Consider the following 24,041-nt stretch of genomic DNA (forward strand, 5'->3'; position numbering starts at 1 on the left):
TAGTAAAAGTAAGTTTTATGAACTTAATTCGCGTTAGACACTTAAGTATTAAGACGTAACACCATTTTCTAACGTTATGGAAAATGGGGCGTTACATATATGGTATGATTGTTGTGGTTATAATCCTTTTTTATGGGAGCTAGGCACTGCAAAGTCGATAAACCATCCTTTTATCGCCACAAATTGGTATACTAGACAAATAGATAGATAAATAACATAGTATAAAAAACATATGGTGCATTCTACCATGCGACATGAAACCAAATCGGAAATAGCAAGTTATAATTGGAATTAATGACTGATGTGAATATTATTATTATTTTTTAATTATTCGTAATCAATAGTATATATATAAAGTAAGGTTTTTTATGCTACATGTCACTTCCACATTCATTCTCGATATTTTTATTATTTTTTCTATTTTATTTAACATAAATATCTCAACAAACTTTTGATCTTATGCACTCAGTATTTTTTATCTCAACAAACTACACATCAATCAATCAATAGTATCAATCAATAGTATATATATAAAGTAAGGTTTTTTATGCCACATGTCACTTCCATATTCATTCTCAATATTTTTATTATTTTTTCTATTTTATTTAACATAAATATCTCAACAAACTTTTGATCTTATGCACTCAATATTTTTTATCTCAACAAACTACACATCAATCAATCAATAGTATATATATAAAGTAAGGTTTTTTATGCCACATGTCACTTCCACATTCATTCTCAATATTTTTATTATTTTTTCTATTTTATTTAACATAAATATCTCAACAAACTTTTGATCTTATGCACTCAGTATTTTTCATCTTAACAAACTATACATCAATCAATCATTGATATATATATAAAGTAAGGTTTTTTATGCCACATGTCACTTCCACATTCATTCTCAATATTTTTATTATTTTTTCTATTTTATTTAACATAAATATCTCAACAAACTTTTGATCTTATGCACTCAGTATTTTTTATCTCAACAAACTACACATCAATCAATCAATAGTATATATATAAAGTAAGGTTTTTTATGCCACATGTCACTTCCACATTCATTCTCGATATTTTTATTATTTTTTCTATTTTATTTAACATAAATATCTCAACAAACTTTTGATCTTATGCACTCAGTATTTTTTATCTCAACAAATCACACATCAATCAATCAATAGTATATATATAAAGTAAGGTTTTTTATGCCACATGTCACTTCCACATTCATGCTCGATATTTTTATTATTTTTTCTATTTTATTTAACATAAATATCTCAACAAACTTTTGATCTTATGCACTCAGTATTTTTTATCTCAACAAACTACACATCAATCAATCAATAGTATATATATAAAGTAAGGTTTTTTATGCCACATGTCACTTCCACATTCATTCTCAATATTTTTATTATTTTTTCTATTTTATTTAACATAAATATCTCAACAAACTTTTGATCTTATGCACTCAGTATTTTTTATCTCAACAAACTACACATCAATCATTCAATAGTATATATATAAAGTAAGGTTTTTTATGCCACATGTCACTTCCACATTCATTCTCGATATTTTTATTATTTTTTCTATTTTATTTAACATAAATATCTCAACAAACTTTTGATCTTATGCACTCAGTATTTTTTATCTCAACAAACTACACATCAATCAATCAATAGTATATATATAAAGTAAGGTTTTTTATGCCACATGTCACTTCCACATTCATTCTCGATATTTTTATTATTTTTTCTATTTTATTTAACATAAATATCTCAACAAACTTTTGATCTTATGCACTCAGTATTTTTTATCTCAACAAACTACACATCAATCATTCAATAGTATATATATAAAGTAAGGTTTTTTATGCCACATGTCACTTCCACATTCATTCTCGATATTTTTATTATTTTTTCTATTTTATTTAACATAAATATCTCAACAAACTTTTGATCTTATGCACTCAGTATTTTTTATCTCAACAAACTACACATCAATCAATCAATAGTATATATATAAAGTAAGGTTTTTTATGCCACATGTCACTTCCACATTCATTCTCGATATTTTTATTATTTTTTCTATTTTATTTAACATAAATATCTCAACAAACTTTTGATCTTATGCACTCAGTATTTTTTATCTCAACAAACTACACATCAATCAATCAATAGTATATATATAAAGTAAGGTTTTTTATGCCACATGTCACTTCCACATTCATTCTCAATATTTTTATTATTTTTTCTATTTTTAAAAACCAATATTTTATTTAACAAAAATCGGGTTTTTGGGCTACTTGATCGGATTGCTTCGAAACATCCCCAGAAAATCAAAAAAAATTCAAGGAGCATGACTCCCATAGAAGGGACTTCTTACGAGACTCCGCCCTCAAAATCCAAAATTCCATCGTTTAGACCCATTTTTCATTTTTATTAATTTTTCATATTCTCAGAAAAATCTGAAAAAATTTCCATTAGTTTTATTTGATTTTTAGAATTTTTTGGTACTATTTTTATATTTTTATGATTTTATTTGATAGGTTTTTAGCATTTTTTACTTTGTTTTTTTGTTGTTTTTAAAAGGAAAACTCAAAACTGTTGAAATGTGAGAGAGTCTGATGACTGATTATACATAAGAATTGTCCGGATTGTAAAATCCGAAATAGTAAACATGAATCCGAATTTTAAAATCTAGAATGCACAAGGGCATTTTTAGAAATTTTACAGGGCGCGGGAGAAGGCAATAGGGTGGGAAAGTAATAGTCCATGTTTAAAGGACCCAAAACTATTACCACTTGGACTAATTCATTATTGATTTTGTTACACTTTTTATTCTTGCATTGGACATTCATCTCATCATTTATATTTAGTTTTAATTTTTTTGAAATATTTATATTTATTTTTATGATATTATTATAATTGTAAATTTAAATAAATTCAATCTAATATACTGACACGTGTATTCGTGCACACAAACTTATAAAACTTATTTAATATCTAACCCGGGCAACGCCGGGTCTCTAAATTAGTAATAATAAGTAGGAAAGGGAGATGCGAATTCCTCAAAAACAATTAAATATTATTTTCATCTTGTATTAGTATGTTATCCGGTATCATGTGAGACTATATTATTCTTCCAACAAAAATAAAACTAACCTAAAAACAAGGAAAATAAAATCTAATCTAAAATAAAAAGAAACAAAATCTGGGAAAATAAAAACTAAATGAATCTAAAAAGATTTAGTATAAATAAATCAAACTAAACAGACTGGACTGGAGTACCTATAAAAATCGCTAACCTACCTTAATAATAAAACAAAAGCTTTACCTAGACCGAAAATAGAGACGCGAGTATGCGAAACAGAGAACGCGACCGTAACCATCATCGGAGCCGCCACGATTCCGATGACCACTGCCATCATCGATCTAAATCGAAGTGCGATGAAGAGAGGGAAGATTCAGTGGAACCACCATACTCCTCGCATAAGAGGAAAGATAGAGAACATAGCTATGATCGGGAATTGGATGATAAGAGAATTAGGGTTTGTGAAGCAAAGAAGGAACGTAGGAGATTTGGGGATTATTATGATAATGAGGCTAGGGTTAAGGAGGAAGTTACTATTACTAATGGTGATTATTCACTGCATAAGGGATCACCTGCTGCTAGTGTGGCTCTGACATCTTTGGCCCCTCCTCCTTCCTTTCCTACCAAGCTATCTTCGATTACTACTACAATTGAAAATAACAAGTCTCATGAGGAGGATTCTGGAGATGGGTCATCATCTACAACTGCTGGAAAACTTGGAAGCCTCTCTAGTAGTGATGCCTTAGCAAAGGCTAAGAAGGCGGCTTTACAAATGCATAAATTGTTGTCAGAGAACCTGAAGAAAATTCCTCAGTTGAATAAGGCTACACCAGACGTTACTATCCCTCAGAAACCAACCAAGGTTCCTGTTCTTCGTCTTGACGCCCAGGGACGTGAAATAGATGAACATGGAAATGTTGTTAATGTTACTAAGCCAACCAACCTTAGCACATTAAAGGTCAACATTAATAAACACAAGAAAGATGCATTTGAAATACTAAAACCTGTATTGGATGTCAATCCTGAATCTAATCCTCATTTTGATGAGAGAATGGGTATCGACAAAACAAAGCTCCTGCGGCCTAAGAGGATGAATTTTCTGTTTGTGGAGGAAGAAAAATGGTCAAGAGATGCTGAATCAATAAAATTGAAGAGTAAATTTGGAGAAGCTCAAGCAAAAGAGCAGAAGGCCAAACAAGCACAGCTAGCAAAGGCAAAGGCTGCTTCTGATATCAATCCGAACTTAATAGAAATTACAAAGAGAGTTGTAATGAAAGCAAAACTGAAGGACCCAATTCCAGATATTGAGTGGTGGGACGTGGCACTTCTGCATTCTGGAAATTATAGTGACATTGCCAACGCTTCTATAGGTGACGAAGGCAAACTGAAAATGGAAAAATTCAACTTTTATGTGGAACATCCTCGGCCTATTGAACCGCCTGCTGAGCCCGCCCCTCCACCACCTCAACCTCCCAAGCTAACTAAACAGGAGCAGAAAAAACTAAGGACCCAGAGGTGTATAGCTAAGGAGAAAGAGCGACAGGAGATGATTAGACAGGGTGTCATAGAACCTCCAAAACCAAAGGTCAAGATGAGTAATTTACATAAGGTACTAGGGACTCAAGCAACTCAAGATCCCACCCGGCTCGAAAAGGAAGTACGTAATGCAGCTGCTGAGCGTGAGCAGGCTCACATAGATAGGAATATTGCACGCAAGCTTACTCCTGCTGAGCTGCGTGAGAAGAAGGAAAGGAAGTTGTATTATGACCCAAATACATTGGACACACCTGTCTCACTTTACAGGGTAAATGACCTCTCTCATCCCAAGGCCCGCTATAGAGTTGATGTTAATGCTCAAGAAAATCGTTTGACTGGATGTGCGGTGATTTGTGATGGTATTAGTGTTGTTGTGGTTGAAGGTGGAAGCAAGTCAATTAAGAGGTATGGGAAACTTATGCGTAGACGTATTGATTGGACTGATGTTTCAAAGGAGAAAGAAGATGATGAAGATGCCAATAAATGTGTTCTGGTGTGGCAAGGAAGTGTTGCCAAATCGAGCTTCAATAGGTTCAGTGTTCATGACTGCATCACTGAAGCAGCTGCTCGTGAAGTGTTTGTGGATGCTGGGGTTCCTCATTATTGGGACCAAGCTGTCAACTATACAGAGGACAATGCTGTTTGAATTGTCTTCTAATGTTTTTGGTTAGCATTATTATTAGGATGCCTATCCAGTCTTTTGGTGAGTTAACAGTTATGCAATTGCTTCTAGTGGTGAATTAATATTGTGATATTAGCAAACAGTATAAAAAGACACAAAAGTGTATTTTGGGTAATCTTTGAAGCTTTTCTAATTGGTTTGTATGCTTTTATTATTTCTTAACGGTGAAGGCAATTTTTATGCTTCAAATATGTAGATTCATTATTTTTTTTTTTATACTCATTGTTTATTAGATGTTTGGTTTACTCATTTGATCTCAATTTGATGACTCTCTCTCTCTCTCTCTCTCTCTCTCTCTCTCTCTCTCTGTAGCTTATCTATTATCTAGCAGCTCAAATCCTTAGATTCTAGATGGTCTTCTTTGATCATATTTGCAATGATATAAGTTATTGATGTCACAGTGGAATTTCAGCATTCATAGATGGCTTGATACACATGGGATTTGTCTCAGGTAGGTATTGTTTTTAAAGCATGTTTCTATTGTCGCAATTATACTCATGTAATTGCCTAAACCTTAGATGTTTATTCTGACCGAAATAATATGGTGTGCCTGAAAACTCATCTTGACTGTGTGTACTTTGTTTAAACTTACCGTGGTGTTCTTATAATTGCCTTCCTATTGCCTTTTTTCTAACTAGCTTTATTCTTTGCTCTATTTACTAAATATATTGAGTTCAACATGGATAGTTTAAAGCTTTTAACTACAGTAGAGATTCTTAATTATCAAATGTGTATTGTTGATTGACTTCATTAAACTGCTTAAAGCTAGCGATTCTTAATTAATTGCAGACATTATCTGAATGAACCACTATGGTGCCCAGGACATTTCTTCTAATGATTTTATCTTAGATTGATAGAATTGATGCTCTTCTCATATCACAATCATGAAGGTTTGCGTATTTTGACTTTGTTGTTAATTGGATTTGGCCATGAATTCGAAGTTTAATTTATTTTTTATTATCCTTTTTGATACATCAGGTTGTTAGGAACCCCTTTCATTTGAAGTTTATCTATATTTGAAGAAATTACTTTGCTGAAGTAAATTGTATTTTTCTTTAATATCGGTCACCACAAAAGGAGTAGCTCTAAGGATTGATGGATATGGCGTTGATACCAGCAATACATCCAGAATATACTTTTTGCTACTCCAAGTTCATGTTCAATGTTCATGATACCCACCATGTGCTTCATGTTCAAGCTTAAGGGACTTAACATTGTTGATCTGGTTGTTCTATTTGGTAAACTCCTAGTACTTATCTATTACATGTTCATTGTTTTCAAAACATACTTGCTTTATGCTATTGGGCCTGATAGACATAAGCAATAACTTAAATTATGGTCAAATATAGCTGATGTAGTCTCAATATTGGTTGTGTTGCAGTTGTGATTGACCACTTGTATATCGTATGGATCAACCCAATTCTCACTATTTTTTTCATTTGAGTATTGGATTCTTACATAGTTGCATCAGTGGCATAAACAATTTCTTGAAATGTTATTGGTAGCCACACTATCGGAGATTCGCGGTGCACTAGCTTTAAACAATGACTCTACACCAAACTGGGAATGGCAAATCAGATTTCACTTTCGACCAAAACTACGCAGCTCAATTATATACTCAGTGCCCTAGGTCTAGTGGTGACCAAAATCTTTTTGTGCTAGACTTTGTCACGCCGGTAAAATCCGACAACTACTACAAGAACTTATTGGCCAGCATGGTTCTATTAAGTTCAGACAAAAAAGTTGCTCTTTCTCCAGTTTTGACGTTCTGTGCCAGACACAACTTGGAGTTGCTCTTCGCCGCACTCAACTCCACTGCCTCCGTAAAAGCCAAAATCTCACCGGGAAACGCAATCGGAGTTTGTCTTCTACCAGAAACACCAACAAATTGCACAATGGCATCATCTTCAATGGAAGTTGACAATGTCCTATCTGAACACAAAGTTTTGCCTCCAAAACCAAAGTTTGAGTCTTTGAAACCTCATGAGATGCCTGGTGCTCAGGTTCAGTTTCACAAGGTATCAGTTCCACCACATCGTTATACACCTCTCAAGAAAGTTTGGATGGACATATATACTCCCGTATATGAGCAGATGAAAATTGACATCCGAATGAATTTGAAGGGTCGAAAAGTTGAGCTGAAGACAAGGCACGATGCACCTGACATCAGTAACCTGCAAAAATGTGCTGATTTTGTCCATGCTTTCGTGTTGGGTTTTGATGTCATAGATGCTATTGCTATTCTGCGTTTGGATGAGCTCTATGTTGAGTACTTTGAGATCAAAGGATGTTAAGACACTTCGAGGTGATCACTTGTTACGTGCTATTGGAAGATTATCTGGAAAAGGTGGTAAAACCAAGTTTACAATTGAAAATGCATCGAAGGCTAGAATCGTGGAAAAGGTGATCTCTTTGTTACCTAATTATGGGATCACCAGCAGGAAAGGTCTATTCCAAGTTGAGAGCCGTTACTTCTAGGATGGCAGAATGGTTTTGATCTTATAGTGAAGAGTTATAAAATACTTATTTATGAATGCTTGCGGATGGATTGTTACAAAAATATCAAATTTTGGGTTTCCTTGTCTTGTAATGAAAGAATTACTGTCTCTTTTTTGCTTTGAACTTCAGTATAAGTAGTTTATTGTTATCTTCAACTGTCAATTCCTTTTCCTTTTGGACAAGGAGAACAGTGGCAAAATCAATCAATTCTGGACCAAAACAACAATATATATCTTGGTGCTAAAAAAAAAAATAAAAAAAAGTTCAGACAAAATTTTAGTCGACAATGAATCAAGTATCTGCAGATTTAGTGCAAATGTGTGCAGAAAGAAATTGTCTTTCTTTGAACAATTTTCCAAGTGAATGGTTCATATGGAAACATTACTCCTTTAATATTGATATCGCTTTATTTTTTACTTTTTATGCCCTTTCCTTTATCATCAATACTTCAGGTTGGGTGAAATAAAGTTCATATTTTGTAGTATATGTATGTAGTGCACGTACAAAGTGAAAACTAACAACACTATAAAAACTGAAAATTAATATCATATGTCTCTTACTCGACTGATGTTTTGTAATAAAATCCAAATTGAGCATCACAATGAAAAAATCTACCTACCTTCTATGAACGGTTGTAGAGAATCAACTCTGTCGTTTACCTGAACTTGGACAGCAGAAAATCGCATACAAAGTCTTAAGGACATAACCATTCCAACTAAGCTACACCAATGGCCAAGACACATTAGACTAATGGAGATCACTCCTCAAACACAACTCACACCCCTGATAAAATACAAAGACAGATAGGAGAATAGAGAGCTAAGATAGAAGCAATGCCAAAAATAAATAATCAAGGCAACTCCATAAATATAATAAAAAAATAACAAAAGCTTGGGCGACTAGGCCAATATCCAAAGAAATATCAATACAAATAAAAACAACTGCCTCGTTAAAAATCTTAAAAGAAAAAAGAGTGCAGTGTTAAACAACAATAAACAAACCAAAGTAATCAAAAAACAAAAGGAAGCAACAATAGAAGAAAGCTCCTACAAATTAATTTGATTCTAATGCGAGTGGCTATCGTAGACATGCCTACAATATCCTAGAAAAAAAAATTAGTTGAGATATTTTGATTGCTTGGCATTGTTCATATCGTGCCATGCTTTTTCAGCTTTGTCCACCAGGATGTCTTTATATTCATTACGCTCACCCAACAACAAATCAACCGCCACCTTCATTCTAACAACATCTTTCTTTCATCTGTAAAATTAATTGATAATATTAGCACTGATGCAAAGAATTAATTGATAATATTACAACAATAATTGAATATGTTGACTTCATGATACCCACCACGACATGTACGTTAGGTGTAAAAGATGAACCCGTTGCTAGCCATTGTAATACCCAAACAGCAGAATGTTGACTGTTTATTTAAAATGTACAAATATCACATGTGATTCAAAGGTGTATATATAAATGGAAAGTGAATATACAATAGTTAAAATAAATTGAAAATTTTGTTACCAAAATCCTTCAGAAACAAGTCCTACAGGCTCAGCCATATCCCAATTGTCTATGTGTTGCACTTCACATAGAAAGTGGGGTGGAAAGTGTTCACTTTGAACCATGGTTTGTACCATTTCACTAATAATTTGCCACTACAAAATTGGTAAAAAAAAAAAAAAAAAGATGATAAATTAACGAAAGGTTCAGTGTTCATGACTGCATCACTGAAGCAGCTGCTCGTGAAGTGTTTGTGGATGCTGGGGTTCCTCATTATTGGGACCAAGCTGTCAACTATACAGAGGACAATGCTGTTTGAATTGTCTTCTAATGTTTTTGGTTAGCATTATTATTAGGATGCCTATCCAGTCTTTTGGTGAGTTAACAGTTATGCAATTGCTTCTAGTGGTGAATTAATATTGTGATATTAGCAAACAGTATAAAAAGACACAAAAGTGTATTTTGGGTAATCTTTGAAGCTTTTCTAATTGGTTTGTATGCTTTTATTATTTCTTAACGGTGAAGGCAATTTTTATGCTTCAAATATGTAGATTCATTATTTTTTTTTTTATACTCATTGTTTATTAGATGTTTGGTTTACTCATTTGATCTCAATTTGATGACTCTCTCTCTCTCTCTCTCTCTCTCTCTCTCTCTCTCTGTAGCTTATCTATTATCTAGCAGCTCAAATCCTTAGATTCTAGATGGTCTTCTTTGATCATATTTGCAATGATATAAGTTATTGATGTCACAGTGGAATTTCAGCATTCATACAGAGGACAATGCTGTTTGAATTGTCTTCTAATGTTTTTGGTTAACATTATTATTAGGATTAGGATGCCTATCCAGTCTTTTGGTGAGTTAATAGTTATGCAATTGCTTCTAGTGGTGAATTAATATTGTTTTCATCTTATAATAGTGTGTTATCCCGTGTCATGTCAGACTATTATTTTTTAATCTCTAAAAAACATTGTTTTTACTGTTTTTTTTCTTTCTATCTATCAATGAAAATTATTTATCCCGTGTTTTTTCGTATTATTCCGTGTTTTTTGTACCACAATGACAAATATGTATCCACATTTTTTATGTTTGTTAATGATAAATAAATATATCTCTTGTGTTTTTATGTCCGAGTGGAAAATATATTTCATTACTCTATATTTAAGCAACGGAAAAAATATATTTTATGTCAATCACAGATATTTGTCTCTTATTTTTTTAGAATTACCAAAGACAAATACTTCTCACATGCTTTTTTTATGTATCAATCAATGGTTAATATTCCTACGGTGTTTGCTTTATATTTATCAATGACGAATATTTGACCTATAATTTTTATGTATGAATGATAAATATATGTCCTATATTTTTTTTTATATTTATCATGACAAATATATGTCATATATTTATTATTGCCAACTATTTGTCTCGTTCTTTATATATTTATCAATGATAAAAATTTCGTAATAAAAAATCTGTGATAAACACTTGTCTTATATTGTCATGATTATGCTCCTTTTCTCTCCATGGATACTTTCTATTTCAAGGTCTTCCCGCCTCAAACTAATTAACCTCAGAATTGGTTCTGAAAAAGTCCAAGGAAACGGTCAATGGATATCAAGTGAAGAAAGAATTCATGCCAACATTAAGATAAAATATTGACAATTATGGAGATATTACAAAGGATTGCACGAAAATAAGTTGGAATACCTTCCGGCGTTTTGATATGTCATATCATATTAGAGTTGAAAATAAACAACTTGATCAAAATTGAAGGTGTTTTGGAAAGAAAGATTGTGTTGTTGATGTAATAAGGAATAAGAACGTGGAAGTTGACTGCTTTACAAGAGGATAGCTGGGGTACTCGAGGCAAAGAAAACACTTAAGCAATTTGACACACTAATAGAGAAAAGAGACAATAATACAAGGTCCATTGAAGATGCTAAGAGTAAATTTGAGATAATAGATGAAGAGACTTCTTGCCAAAAGGAGTTGGCCATAGCGAATGTTGTTTTTGCCATTGCTCCGTCATCTAATGGTTGATTTTGGATTTTTAAATAGTTGTATATGGATTTCCAACTGTGGCACTGCTCAAAAATTATGTAAGGCAGATTATCAACCACGCCGCCTTTAGGATAAAACAGGTCAAGTTACAATTGTGCAGTTAATTGTTGCGTAGAAAACTGTTCGGGAATTACACCTCCAATATGGTACAATGATCATTCTATGGTATTGTGACCACTCAAATATTGTGTTACCACCATTCTAATTTTTAACATCTCCAAATATCAATAATGGTATTTCAGTCACTCAAATATGGCGTTACGACCATTCTAACATCTAACTTCTCCAAGAATTGAAGAAGAATATTTTTTTAAGATCATTCTCGTTATACCGAAAATGGATTATGATCTTAAAATATTATTTATTATGAAGGGTCATAAATAATTAAAGGTATTATGTTCTTAAGACCACTTTTAATTCTGAAGGGACAGAAAGAGAGAGAAAAAAAAAGAAGAGAAAAACGACTTGTCAACACAAGTCAAATGGGAGAGAGAAGACAAATATTGGAAGTTTCACAATATTTTTCGGTAGTGTAGAATGCACTATATGAACTCTATTTACAGAGAAAATTAAAACTAATAAGTGCGAAACTTTGGGAACAAGTAATACATTAAGCAATTCACATATTAGATCTAGTACAAAAATCTCTCAATTGAGTACCAAAATATATTATATTGAGTACAAAAATATATTATTGAGTATCAAAATATATTTCAGATCACGCACCAAAATATATTAGATTACATACCAAAATATTTCAGATTGTTTTCTGAAATATTCTAGATTTCATTCCAAAATATTTTTGCAAAACTAGACGACTAAGAAAACACTTTCTAATAATAATTAAATTAATTATTTAATTTAACATTTCCAAAATAATAAAATATATAAATATGAGGTTTGCTGCAACAAACATGTGTAAAGACAAAAAATTAATGTGTGTGTTCCGTCTAATGTAGGACTTTCAATTTTTTCAAATCACAAAACACTAGTTCTACCGAACATAAAAATTTTATTTTCTGCTGTCAAAATAGGCCACCGTGCTCACCAAATCGGCCACCGATTTTTGCAGAACCTACAGACAAAAAAATAGAGTTCAAAATCGGCCACCGTGCTCGGAAAATCGGCCACCGATTTTCTGCTACCAGAATTCCAATTTCTTCAATTTTGAGGCACTTTCACAACAATCTCCACCTTGACTCCAAATTAGTGATGATGCCAAACCATCAACTACCTTGCTGCTCTTTCCCTTGCTTCCCACTACACCAAGTAGCTCCACAAGTTTACACTCTAACCTCTTCAGCCATCGGAATGTCTTCCGCCTTCTCGAAGATGCTTGTAGTCCAACTACGCTAGGAATTTCAGGTAGTTCTTCAAGACTATACCATAAACTCTTCAATACGAGACATCTCCCGCTTCCTTGAAGATCTACTTGTGCCCAATCACCCTTGGCTTTTAGAGTAATCCACAAGTATACCCCTCAACCCCTTCAGCCCTCGGAATGTCTTCCGCCTTCTCGAAGGTCCTTGCAGTCCAACTACACTAGGAATTTTAGGTAGTTCCACAAGCATTCACCATAACATCTTCAACACAGGACATCTCGCGATTCCTTGAAGGTCTCCTTGCATCCAATCACCCTTGGCTTTTTTTTAGGGTAATCCCGCAAGCTGTGCTATACATTCTTCAACCTCTGAAATGCCTTCCGTCTTCATGAAGAAATCCCTTTCTCACCATAGAGCATAACACCCAAGGTCCTCTATAGTCGTACCATTACCGGTGTGTTCAACTCCACCTCACACTGAGCGTACTCTACCTCAACTAGCAAATGTGTACATCCCACTATGTCTTCAACCTTGAAACTCCACCTCAACAGGTAGATCATGAGTATTGTTGCCTCCGCCTCTCCAGACTGATCATGAGTATTCTTACCACCACCTCTCCAGGCTGATGTTGAGTGTTTAACGTCTCTCCAGACGATTACCGCTTCACTAGGCATCAATCCCAAGGTGACCAACATCACCTTCATCCTCCAAACAACACCACACCATCAGAGCATCTACATCCTCATAACCCTCAGTGACAATTTGTGCGGAGTTACCATTAATCTCCGGACAATCCTTCATGAAGTGACCCATCTTGTGACAGTTAAAGCATTCAGATTTTGACTTTGTACCACTCTTTCTCCGGTTACCTCTACCTCCACCATTCCCTCTTGAGACACTTAGGCCTTCACCGTTTTCATGAACTCTCAAGTCCTTGGACTTGGTCAACTCATTGGTTCTCAAAGCCGGTTGAACTTCTTCCAAGGTAACAGTGCCTTCTTTACCATAGAGCATGGTATCTTTGAACGATTCATAAGATTTCGGTAGAGCACACAACAAGAGTATAGCTTTATCTTCATCCTGAAGTTGCAGCTCAATATTCTCCAAGTCATCAAGGATTTTGTTGAACTCCGTAAGTTGCTCCATGATGGCCTTTGACTCCACCATCCTGAATGAGTAGAGTTGTTGCTTTAGGAATTGCCGATGAGCCAAAGACTTTGTCATATACAAAGATTTCAACTTTGCCCACATCGATGCCGCAGTTGGTTCCTTTGCTACTTCTATCAAAACTTTATCCCTGAGGCACAAGACAATGGCACTCCTAGCATTGTCCACCATCTCGGTCTTCTCCGCTCGTGACATGGTGACCGGTAACGAACCTTCACCCTTCAAAGCTTTCTCACATTTTTGCTGTATTAACACCGCTTCCATCTTTACATTCCATAACCCAAAATCGTTATCTCTGGTAAACTTTTCAATATCCCACTTCGAACCCATGGTACTAGATCATCCTTTGACCCTTACCCCACGGTGGGCGCCAATTGTTGCGAATTCGATGAGAAAACACACCAATAACAAACTTGATGTGTGGAGCAAGGAATAATCAAGCAACCAAAAAAAAGTGTATGGAACAATTATAAACACAATCCAAAAGTAGAAAACAACGAGAGAGAAAAGAAGAGAGAACACAAAATAATTTGTTGACCCAGTTCGGTCCAAATTGACCTAGTCTGGGGGAGAGAGCAGCCATCTGTTCCACTATATGATGAGTAACGTTACAAAAGAGATTTCAATGGGTTACAAGAATAAGTCTCCCGCCTAATTCTACCCAAATCCCAGCCTCTTCCCGTAACCAAGAGACTCAATCCTAATAGTGTTTCCCAAGGTGAATCAACCCTCAAACCCTAGTGTTTGTTCCAAAGAGACAAACTCTATACAAACCTTAGTTTTGTTGTTGCCTTTCTAAACCCTTGTTTCAGCCCCCTCTATCTCAAGGTTTACACTGACACAATGTCTATATTTATAGTAAAAGAATCCTCAATAAAACTGGAATAAATCTAGGCCCGAAAATACGTTTCTATTTTATTTTCTGCTGTCAAAATCGACCACCGTGCTCACCAAATCGGCCACCGATTTTTGCAGAACCAACAGACAAAAAAAAACAGAGTCCAAAATCGGCCACCGTGCTCTGAAAATCAGCCACCGATTTTTTGCTACCAGAATTCCAATTTCTTCAAGTTTGAGGCACTTTCACAACAAAGTGATTACAAATTTTAGTTTTCTGGAAAAAAGAGAAAATTAATGACCAGTAGCACTCAATCCTTATCGATTTGATCAAAATATTTATTAAAAATAAAAATAAAAACTCCAGCAGTAAGGCAATCGCCCATGCAAATCTGGTAATTTATACAACAGTCAGACATTTCATCTTTACAAACAAGCAGAAGATGAGCTGCAAATAAACCCACACACAAATAAAAGATATTTTCTTGGAAGCTTGCCCTAGACACAGACATTTCAGTACATTTGCATGAGCGAAAATCGAGAATGCGAGGAAAGAATACCTGTACAATAGAAGAATGAAGGTAAAAGTTGTGAGGCACAAGAGTTGCTCTGAGAAGACTCATCTACATAAATGCACTCTCCCCCTTAACTTTATTAGTGTTACATTCATGGAAACTGGAACTTCTGATTGAATGAATACTCCAAAAGAAAGTATTATGTTCTTAAGACCACTTTTAATTCTGAAGGACAGAAAAAGAGAGAAAAAAAAGAAGAGAAAAACGACTTGTCAACACAAGTCAAATGGGAGAGAGAAGACAAATATTGGAAGTTTCACAATATTTTTCGGTAGTGTAGAATGCACTATATGAACTCTATTTACAGAGAAAATTCACAACTAATAAGTGAGAAACTTTGGGAACAAGTAATACATTAAGCAATTCACATATTAGATCTAGTACAAAAATCTCTCAATTGAGTACCAAAATATATTATATTGAGTACAAAAATATATTATTGAGTATCAAAATATATTTCAGATCACGCACCAAAATATATTAGATTACATACCAAAATATTTCAGATTGTTTTCTGAAATATTCTAGATTGCATTCCAAAATATTTTGCAAAACTAGACGACTAAGAAAACACTTTCTAATAATAATTAAATTAATTATTTAATTTAACATTTCCAAAATAATAAAATATATAAATATGAGGTTTGCTGCAACAAACATGTGTAAAGAGTAAAAATTAGATTGTTTTAAGTGCAAACAAGGAACTTCAGTTACTTGAAGTTGTTGATAGAAATTATTAAAGAAAAGAACATGAAAGAAGAATGGAAATGGGAACCGATAGAGAGAAAATCAGTGAGAGAGAGAGAGATACGAAGAACAAAAAAGAACCAGAAAATAAGAAAGATTAATCATAAAACCTAAATTATAATATTATCCTATAGTTTTAATTTTTTTAAAAAGCAATAAAATGGGTTTTTATTTTAAAATGGACCTTCACAAAAAGAGGTGGGTCTATTGTAGCAAACCCCTATATATATATATATATATATATATATATATATATATATATATATATATATATATATATATATATATATATATGGGGGGGCTGTTAACTTGCACCCACCTAAAAACACTAAGGTGCAAGTTAACAAGCTGCACCTACTTGTACTTTACTAAAACACCCTTTTGTCTCTATTAAACTTTATTTTAATTAAAAGGACATTTTTGTAAATAGCATAAATAATATTTGTTTATGATAGAAAAACATGGGTGTTTTGGTAAATAACTAGTAGGTGCAGCTTGTTAACTTGCACCTTAGTGTTTTTAGGTGGGTGCAAGTTAACAAGCTGCACCTAATTGTAAATTGTAATAAGGTAAGTCCTTCATTTTTCACTACGCCAAGTTATGTTGATCTGAACCAACCAAGATTAATTGGACACAGAGGCCATAATAGAACATGACGGACTCAATACACAATTGCATTCAACAAACTTATATTTGTAACTTTCTCTTCAAAGACTGTTCTCATTCATTAATTTTAAGGTGGACATAACTTCATCACAAGCAAAAAGATTTATATATATCTAACAACCATTCCCACTTTTCCTTTTCATTACAGAATTTTCTAACTCACGGCTCCATGACTTTAAAGCATAGATGATATATGTTTATCTTAATGTTTCTATGATCAATATTGCTGCTGCTTTAAATTGATTTCCATTTGTTGAACTGAGGTCAATTCACTTGTTCATGTTTCAGTTTCTAAACAGTTCCTTATGGTGTGGTCTTTCGTTGTTACTATTTTTCTTTCGGTATGAGGTTGATCAACTACTCTATATATTATAATGTGATTGCTTTCCTAAAGTTTTTTTTTGTGTGTGAAATATATAATCTTTGTCTCCAATGCTTCCGGGTCGCGGTGTTGGCAACTGGGCTATATTACGTGATATATATGATATGCAAGGACGTCTGAGTTTAGGCATGTCGCGATGTGCGATACCCATATGAAAAGTGTCAGACAAACTCATAAGTGTTCTAAAATGAAACTTTTGTTAGTCTGACACTCCTTTGACACATCTCAAACACATCTACGTCGACTATAAAAATGTTTAGAAGCAATAATGATGAATGAGAGGTTAAAGACATTAAATTTGATTACATAATTTTTAACTTTTCGGTAGCATATGAATAAATGAAGGGGAAAAATTATTATATCTTGTTTTAAATTATTTTTTAATGAAAAAAATTGTAATATTTAAATGTGCACATACATTTTGATTCACAATTTATATGTTTAATAAATACTTTCTCTGTCCTATAACAGATGACCTATTTGACAATGTATATTATTGATCTAACATACTTTGGCCATATTTTTCTACTAATTTACAAAGATAAATAATATCATATAAGATGTTGTTAGATTCGTTTCGATGAATACTTTTAAAAATATTAAATTTTCATAATTTTTATAATAGAGAATTAATGATAAAAAATATGATATGTGTGATGGAGTCAACTGTGTCACTTAATATGGGATGGAGAGAGTAATCTTCAAATGAAAGTAGGACATATCATGTCTCTCCCTCCCATATATTTGACCAGTGGCGGATCCAAGACCCTAGGTCAGGGGGCGCGGATTTTCTTACGGTCCTTTAACTTAATTTCATACTAACGATTTAGGCATTTATCTTTTTTCATGTTCTTTTGGTCATTTTGATATGTTTGCATGTGGGTTTTCAAGCTTTAAAACTAAGATTCATATACAAACATGAACACATGATTTTAGATTTGAATATTGTGATTTCACATAGAAATAAAACCATAAATTTAAAACTTAATAATCACATATGCAGACATATCAACAAGACCAAAATGATGTGGAAAAAGATATCAAATCGTTGACCTAAAATTATATTAAGAGACCACAAGAATAATTTTATCCAAAATATAATTATTTAAAGTATAGGCAATATTAACTTAGCAGTAATAAAGAAAAAAAAATACTTAATGCACATTGAAAAAGTAAAATAATATTTAGTTGGAAACATTTATGTATGCTTAATCAACAATTACTTTATAAACAAGATAGTGGGGGGATAAAAAAGAGAATGAGAGAAATTACAGATGTAAAGAAGTTTGTATTTTTTGAAGGAGATGTAAAGAAGATTTAAAAAATGAATTATTGAGTAATGTATAGTGTATGTTTGGTTCTCAAAAGCAAATAGTAAAAAAGATTTATAAAGGAGATAATGTATTTGCAAATGACGTTTTTTTTTTAACTCAAGAAGTCAGTGGATCAGGTGCAAAGTAAATAACTCGGGGTGTGCAATTTAAATTAGTGTAATATTTAAAATCTCAGAGTGTACAAGTGCACACCCTCCCATATAGCTGGCTTCGCCCTTGTGTTTGACCATGTTGTCCACATAAAATGAAAGAATTGACATGTCGGACGGGCCATCAAGATATTAATATGTTGAGGTTGTGGTGGTGCATCCTCCTGCCCTACCTCGTGTTCTGGCTTATGTACATGCTCTGGCTCAGGCTTAGGGACTTTCTCAAGTTGTGACTCTTGAGAGGGTCTGCTTCTCTAAGTTATGCGCTTCATTTGATGCTCGTACCTAGCAGAGGTAGTCATGGACATCATGTCACCCCTACAACGGCCGGTGTGTGAGTGCAAATCAGGAATGTTGACAAAATCATAAAGAAATTAGTAATTCAGCTTCTATGAACATATTTCAATTTTAGAAGCCAAAAAATGATAAAGAATTGGATTCTAAAATTCAAACCAAACTAGAATTCTAGGAAAAAAAAACAAATTCAATTTTTTTTTTTTGAGAAAATGTGTACTAGCCTCTTGTGTAGTTGTTGGAAACGTTTGAAATATTATGGATCCATGTTGTGGGGAGTTTTGAGAGTTTTTAGCTTGAAAAACAAAAAATGGAGATGTGAGGAGAACAAACTTTGCGTGGTTCGGATTCTAGAATCCACAGCTTGTTTTCCTGTTTGAGATTCTAGAATTCGAATGGGGTAAAATTGAAATCGAGAAGGACGTGAGAGGGAAGGGTGGGGGAGGAAGACTTTCAATATTGTTTTGTTAACCATATAAGTTTTGTATAGTGACTTTATTGGCTTTGTTTCGTAGTTTGTGGTATAGATGAATCATATGAGAAATTCTTTTCCCACCTTCCATTCCTCTTGCGAGCCCTTCAAAATTTCCACTTTTCCTTGTTCACAATTATATAATCCAAAACTCTTTTTTTCTCTCATTTCTAGGATTAAAGAATCTAAATTTGTTTTGAACACAAGACAAGAAATAGTTTGCCATTAAATCACATTCTACCTCAACAGCAACTATAACAACGACACCGACATAATGCAACCACAACAAATTCAACAACATAATTGAACAGAAATTCAACAACATAATAACAATGTAATACCCCAATAATAATTGAAACAACATAATTAAACAAGATAAGATCATGTATGAGCCAAACTACTTATTCTTTGGGTTCATCGATGAACATCTTGATTTCTTCTTATGTCCTAGGCCGAATCAAAATTTCTTGAATAACATGAACATATCTCACTAAGCAAGCATCTAACTCAATCGTTCCCTTCAAACTATTCACGCCGTCATCGTTCTCGAGTTTCGTCAGGGTGAATCGAACGCCCTCAGTTGACTCGATCAACGAATGTCGATACTCTACATTGTCCACCATTATTGTGTCATCATGGTTGAGATGGCCATTAGTTTGGTGAAGTTGATATTTCAAGTCGCAAAGTATAGCATCAACATGAATCTAGGTTGGTGTTCATTTATTTTGGATAAATATTCATGGGGTCTGAGGTGCGGAGTGAAAATGAACCAAAAACATCAATTTATAGAAGTTTATTTATTTTGTGGACCACATAAATTGTCAGTGAAATATGTACCACAAAAAAATCATATATTTGACTAGGTCGAATTATATAATCTGAAATTGTATACCAAATCCTCAACTAAATTTTTTTACTCAATATGGGTATTAGTATATTGACTAGTTTTTTGGTTATATAAATCGAACATCTAAAATACAGGTTAAGTTTATATTATCTGAACCAGGTATACACAAGCTTTTGCATATCCTTATATCCTTGAACTTGTGTCAACATTTTTTTAAACACTAGACCATCGACCCGTGCTCCGCACGGGTCTTACCGACTAAAAAGACCAATTCGTCTGTTTTTAATACTTGTCAAGAAAAACATATTATTCCAAAATAAAAGATAGTTCACATATAAGTCGTACCATTTTTTAAGTTTAAAAATCTTTAAGAACGACTAAAAGTGAGTATTTTTGAATGGGGGATCATTTCCGCATTTGAGTAAAAATAGAGAGACAAAAACGCTCCTAACTAAGATGTTTGAACATGTCATATCCTCTTTGATTGGAGCAAGTTGAGACCAATTCCTTCAAAAGAGAGTCATGCTATACCATAGAACAATGATTACACGTTATCTTATATGTCGTAATAGAAGCAAGTTATATCAAAGCAAGTTTTGCAACTGTTTTGTTGGCTGGGTTTTTTCTATCTGCATTTTTTCTGTTTTGACAGCATTTTTGCTGCTGTTTCTGTGTAGCAGAGTCGTGCTTTTGTTAGGATCGGCTGATTTTGTGTTTTTGTGGGTGTGTTGATTAGTTGTTATCACTTTGTTTTTCGGCTTTTCGCGAGCATTTGTGCGTCTTGCACAGTCTCGTCATCAATAATATTTGATGTTTCTAAAAAAAAGTAGAAAAAGTTTGGAGTTGAAAATTTGTTTATCAATTGTCTAGGACAAACTATATCAAAGATACATTGATACAAAGTGTGCTGCATAAATAACCAATAAAATGGTATTGAAAAGGACCCTTGAGTAGTTAAGCCCTCCGCAAATTCATCTTATGTACACACAGTCATTTCCAATAAGATAATATTGAAAAGGCAAACCACATTTAATCATGTAGTGGAAGCATGTATTCAAAAAAAATTCTAAATCATAGACATAAAATGGATGACAACACAAAGATGTCCTTAAGTTGCCTGTCATGCATATGCTATTTTAAGGTCATTCACAAATTGATACTAAAAAAATAGTTTGAGATATTAGAGAATAATGTGATGCAAATCATGCATCACATAAGTAAATCAGAAAATAAGAAAAGCGGGAAGAAATTAATCAGTTTGAGATATCACTTACTTAACATTGAAATATTTAATGAAATTCTCAATGAGCATGTTCTTCAAGATAGCATTGTGTAGAAAGTAAATGAATCAAATTATGAAGTAACCAAAAAGTTTCACATCTCATGGAACAAATAGCTTCAACAAATTTGGAACGTAAATGGTAACACATTTGGCTATTATATATACCTTAAAATGATGTCAAATGTACCAAATCAATAGTTGGTTATGCATACCTGTCATTATCAATTAAGACAAAGTTAGGAATTTAAAACTAATGAGAAAATGCAAATGATTTCCAAAACACATCATATATAATAGGAAAAATCACTACAAACAGAACTTACCATCCTAATTCATTATAACATACTTCAAACTTGTCTCCCTTTTCATCAATCCACCATGAGATCCTATAAACATTAACAATTTTCTTGTGTCAAAAAATTATTCTAAGCAAGAAAATTTAGTTAGAAAAAAATTCAAAATTCTAGATAGCTTACCTTTCTCTTAAATATTTTACAGTGGCAAAGGAAATTGGTGCATCCATCTTCAGAATTAGGATACTGAAAACACGATTTTTGATTCTGATAATGCTTAATGTATCTGTATATGACATAGTTTGGAATGTTTCCGTTCCCAAAACAAATGTAATTGGCGCTGCAACAAACAAAAGCATCTGAAGTAAAAATATCACAACCTAAATATGCATAAGAAAACACATTAATTCCATAAATTCGTATATCAGACTCAAAAGTGGGAGAACAAAGAGCTTACAGATGCATACAACCACGACTAAGTCAATTTCAACACTGCCGAAAACAACGCCAATATATGCACCAACGTAGTGGAAACATGACTATATCAAAGATACATTGATACAAAGTGTGCTGCATAAATAACCAATAAAATGGTATTGAAAAGGACACCTGAGTAGTTTTGATAGCAAAGAGCAAAATCTTAATAAAAAATTAAATTTTATTAAGATTTTTATTGGGGTAGAGAACGACTGTAATAAACATCTAACTAAACAACATTCATACCACAATCTTAATCCTTGAAATCAATTCATAAGAAAAATGTCCAATTTATAAGTTTTTTTCATGATAAAAAAATTGGCTAATGACAAAATAAATAAAATTTTAAAGCGTGTCCATACTCTTTTATAGAGGCATGGGTTGCAATATTTTTTTCTAAAATCAATTTGTATGTCAATAAAACAAAACTATACTCGAATATGATTTAAAATGCCAACTCAAACAGCAAAAATCACTTTTACAAACCTTTGCACAACATCACATATTACTTACTTGACATAAAATCTGACTGCTATAAACTCAACAAAAAACACAGCTTGCGTCAAACAAAACGCAAAAAGAAATAGATCTTATCGCACAAACCTCATCTGGATGGTACTCGACATGATAGGTACACCACTTAAGCCTCAAGAGCTACTTATAAGTCATATCTGTTATGTCATATACATTCCCATAGTGCAACATCTGTGAAAGCATGATTCAGACAAAATACATTAGAAACGAATTACAAAACCATGTATGATAGATACACGAACCAGCAAAACGAAACAGAAAATGCTAACTAAAAAAGAGCTTGCCAGCTTTTGAGAAGGATACTTAATTCAATATCATTTTCTGCAAATTAGCTTAATTTTGTTAATCTGATAGTGTCAATGGCTAAATGGCACATGCATGATCTCCTTTACTCATCTATAATGCTTTTCAAGAAAAATCTAGAATGATAAAATGTCTTAAAGAATTAAACATAGTTGAAGGTAAGGAAAATTAACAAATTCTAAATGAAATAAAATAGAATAGTAAGCTATATACATAGGCAATATATACATGATATATCAATTGCACAATGGTGCAATGCAACTTTAGAAGCTACGCAGTTTAACATGTTATAGTTTTTAGACAAAATCAATGATCAGTCTAATCCATAACTCAAGAATGATGCATTAAGTAGTTAAATACACATAATTCTCAAACAGAAAAAATGTCAAATTCAGCAACTATTAACAGCCACACCCTTGAATATTTGGTTTTAGAGTTATAGGCTTGCTTCTGACTCTAACAGATGGGATAATTTGCTTATACAGTATATTATATTGAAAAGAAATAAAGGTGGACATATAACTTAAGGCAAAACAGACATATTCATTATATTCTATTGAAATAAGGAACAATCTTACACATTGGTACTAAAAACATAAAACAAAAATACTTCTTTAAACCATTGTTGATAAGTCTGAGCTTACTAACGAAAACAACTTAAAATCATATAACCGAAATACATAGAAATAACCCAACTTAAAAAAAAATTTCAAATAAAAAAAAATCAACTCAAAAACCAATTTCATGATAGAATTCAAGGTAAACAATTTCATTTTTGCCAACCATCAGAGCACCCAACTTGATCTGTGAAACTTCACAAATTCTGCGCACAACTATCTTCCGTTTCCACTTGCCGGCAATTTTCATGTGATGGTACGATATAGATCCAAAAAAAAAAAAATAAGAGTGCAGTTACGGCAGTTAGGGAAGAAGTTGGGGAGTAAGGAGTAATAGATTGAAAAACGTGGTTGGGAAAT

At 33.0% G+C, this 24,041-nt stretch overlaps 1 protein-coding gene and 3 pseudogenes across 13 annotated transcripts in view; 2 read left to right on the forward strand and 2 right to left on the reverse strand.

Annotated features, from left to right (window-relative positions):
* Positions 1-15,387, reverse strand: part of LOC146948746 (ethylene-insensitive protein 2.1-like) — a 43,042-nt gene extending 27,655 nt beyond the window's left edge. The window contains exon 1 of the mRNA XM_085744964.1: positions 15,270-15,387. Coding sequence (XP_085601090.1) covers positions 15,270-15,332 — 63 coding nt within the window. The 5' untranslated portion in view covers positions 15,333-15,387. The remainder of the gene's footprint in view (positions 1-15,269) is intronic.
* Positions 3,089-8,087, forward strand: LOC146948751 (protein RDM16 pseudogene; annotated as a pseudogene). Of its 11 annotated transcripts, none has more exons than XR_015026985.1 (5): positions 3,089-5,335; positions 5,627-5,765; positions 6,104-6,204; positions 6,293-6,552; positions 6,696-8,087. The product of XR_015026985.1 is annotated as a protein RDM16 pseudogene, transcript variant X6 (transcript). The 11 variants fall into 11 exon arrangements; XR_015026987.1 differs by having other exon boundaries at positions 6,392-6,552; XR_015026989.1 differs by having other exon boundaries at positions 5,716-5,765; positions 6,392-6,552.
* On the forward strand, positions 6,859-7,936 carry LOC146948752 (uncharacterized; annotated as a pseudogene).
* LOC146948753 (uncharacterized) lies at positions 8,346-11,340 on the reverse strand (annotated as a pseudogene). The gene is made up of 4 exons (XR_015027982.1): positions 11,245-11,340; positions 9,341-9,474; positions 9,153-9,239; positions 8,346-9,073 (listed from the first exon to the last, which is right to left on the reverse strand). The product of XR_015027982.1 is annotated as an uncharacterized LOC146948753 (transcript).
* Positions 15,388-24,041: the final 8,654 nt, after the last annotated feature.

This window comes from Medicago sativa, chromosome 2, assembly GCF_051527215.1.
Source record: "Medicago sativa cultivar Bolivia chromosome 2, Bolivia_mono, whole genome shotgun sequence".
In the NCBI taxonomy this organism is placed as follows: domain Eukaryota; kingdom Viridiplantae; phylum Streptophyta; class Magnoliopsida; order Fabales; family Fabaceae; genus Medicago; species Medicago sativa.